The 1,053-nt window shown below is 39.6% G+C and overlaps 1 protein-coding gene across 1 annotated transcript; it reads right to left on the minus strand.

The window, feature by feature from the left end:
• Positions 1-155: 155 nt before the first annotated feature.
• Positions 156-1,004, minus strand: LOC117793177 (microfibril-associated glycoprotein 4-like). The gene has a single exon (XM_034633468.1). It carries the CDS (start codon positions 1,002-1,004, stop codon positions 156-158), a length of 849 nt encoding a protein of 282 aa, XP_034489359.1.
• Positions 1,005-1,053: the final 49 nt, after the last annotated feature.

Consider the following 1,053-nt stretch of genomic DNA (forward strand, 5'->3'; position numbering starts at 1 on the left):
TTTTTTTTTGCAAAATGAGAAAAGATCACAACATTCTTATTTTTATTAAAGTAGCTTTACCTTAACATATTCTCTTTAAACATGCATATTTGAATACAGAGTAAGGATACAGGATCGCAGAATATATAAAATTGGCTAATGGGACGTTGATGTATTTACTTCTTCGGCCGTATCATCATTATGGCTCTTTTATTGGAGTAATACCAGCCCCGAAACGTGTACCAATTGACGCCTTTTCTTTTGCTGGTGTCGTTATATACTCCTGCCAAGTTGCCGAAGTGACACATATAATCGAAGTACCACCAGGCGCCAGTACTAACTTCTGCACAATTACCCTCTTTCCAATCGTCATTATCTCGATCAAATGTGGAGAATTTCTTGCCACGATGATGTGTAAGTGAATCTCCCGCAGTTCCACTGGCTTTTCCCAAAGTGTGTAAGACATACTTGTGGTCCTCGTCACCGATTGCAAATTCCTCGTACTTTTCAAACCTTGTTTCTCCCTCAAAGTCCTCGAGAAGGATAAGTAACTCTTGACAACTATTTTCCGTCATTGCACGTAGTTTATCCAGACCTATGAAGAACTCGCCACTAAGATCTCCAAATCCGTTTTTATACGCATTCCAATTGCGATAGAAATCTACTCTTCCGTCCATCCTTCTCAGGATAATCGTCCAGCCACCTCCACTAGTGCTGGCATCACAAACAACTTTAAAAGGTTCACTACTAAAGTTGGGTATCAGAATATCGTGGATCCCACTAGATTTAACCTCGGAGCAATCGAGCGGATAAGACCTCGAAATGCGTTGATCCAATTCCTTAACGAGTCGATCTAGCAACTTTCTCTGACTCTCCAACTCTGCTCTAAGAAGATCCCTCTCGGATTGATCAATTTTTACTGTAACAACTACTTTGGTCTCATTAGATTGAGAATGTGGTACTCCATCAGATAATAAGGCATAAGCACTTATTACAAAGATTATACAAATTGATTTCTGCAACATTTTCCAACTGATTTTTATTTAATGCCCGAGAAGACAGATCGGAAGAGCA

Source organism: Drosophila innubila (assembly GCF_004354385.1).
Source record: "Drosophila innubila isolate TH190305 chromosome Y unlocalized genomic scaffold, UK_Dinn_1.0 341_Y_Y, whole genome shotgun sequence".
Classification (NCBI taxonomy): Eukaryota; Metazoa; Arthropoda; class Insecta; order Diptera; family Drosophilidae; genus Drosophila; species Drosophila innubila.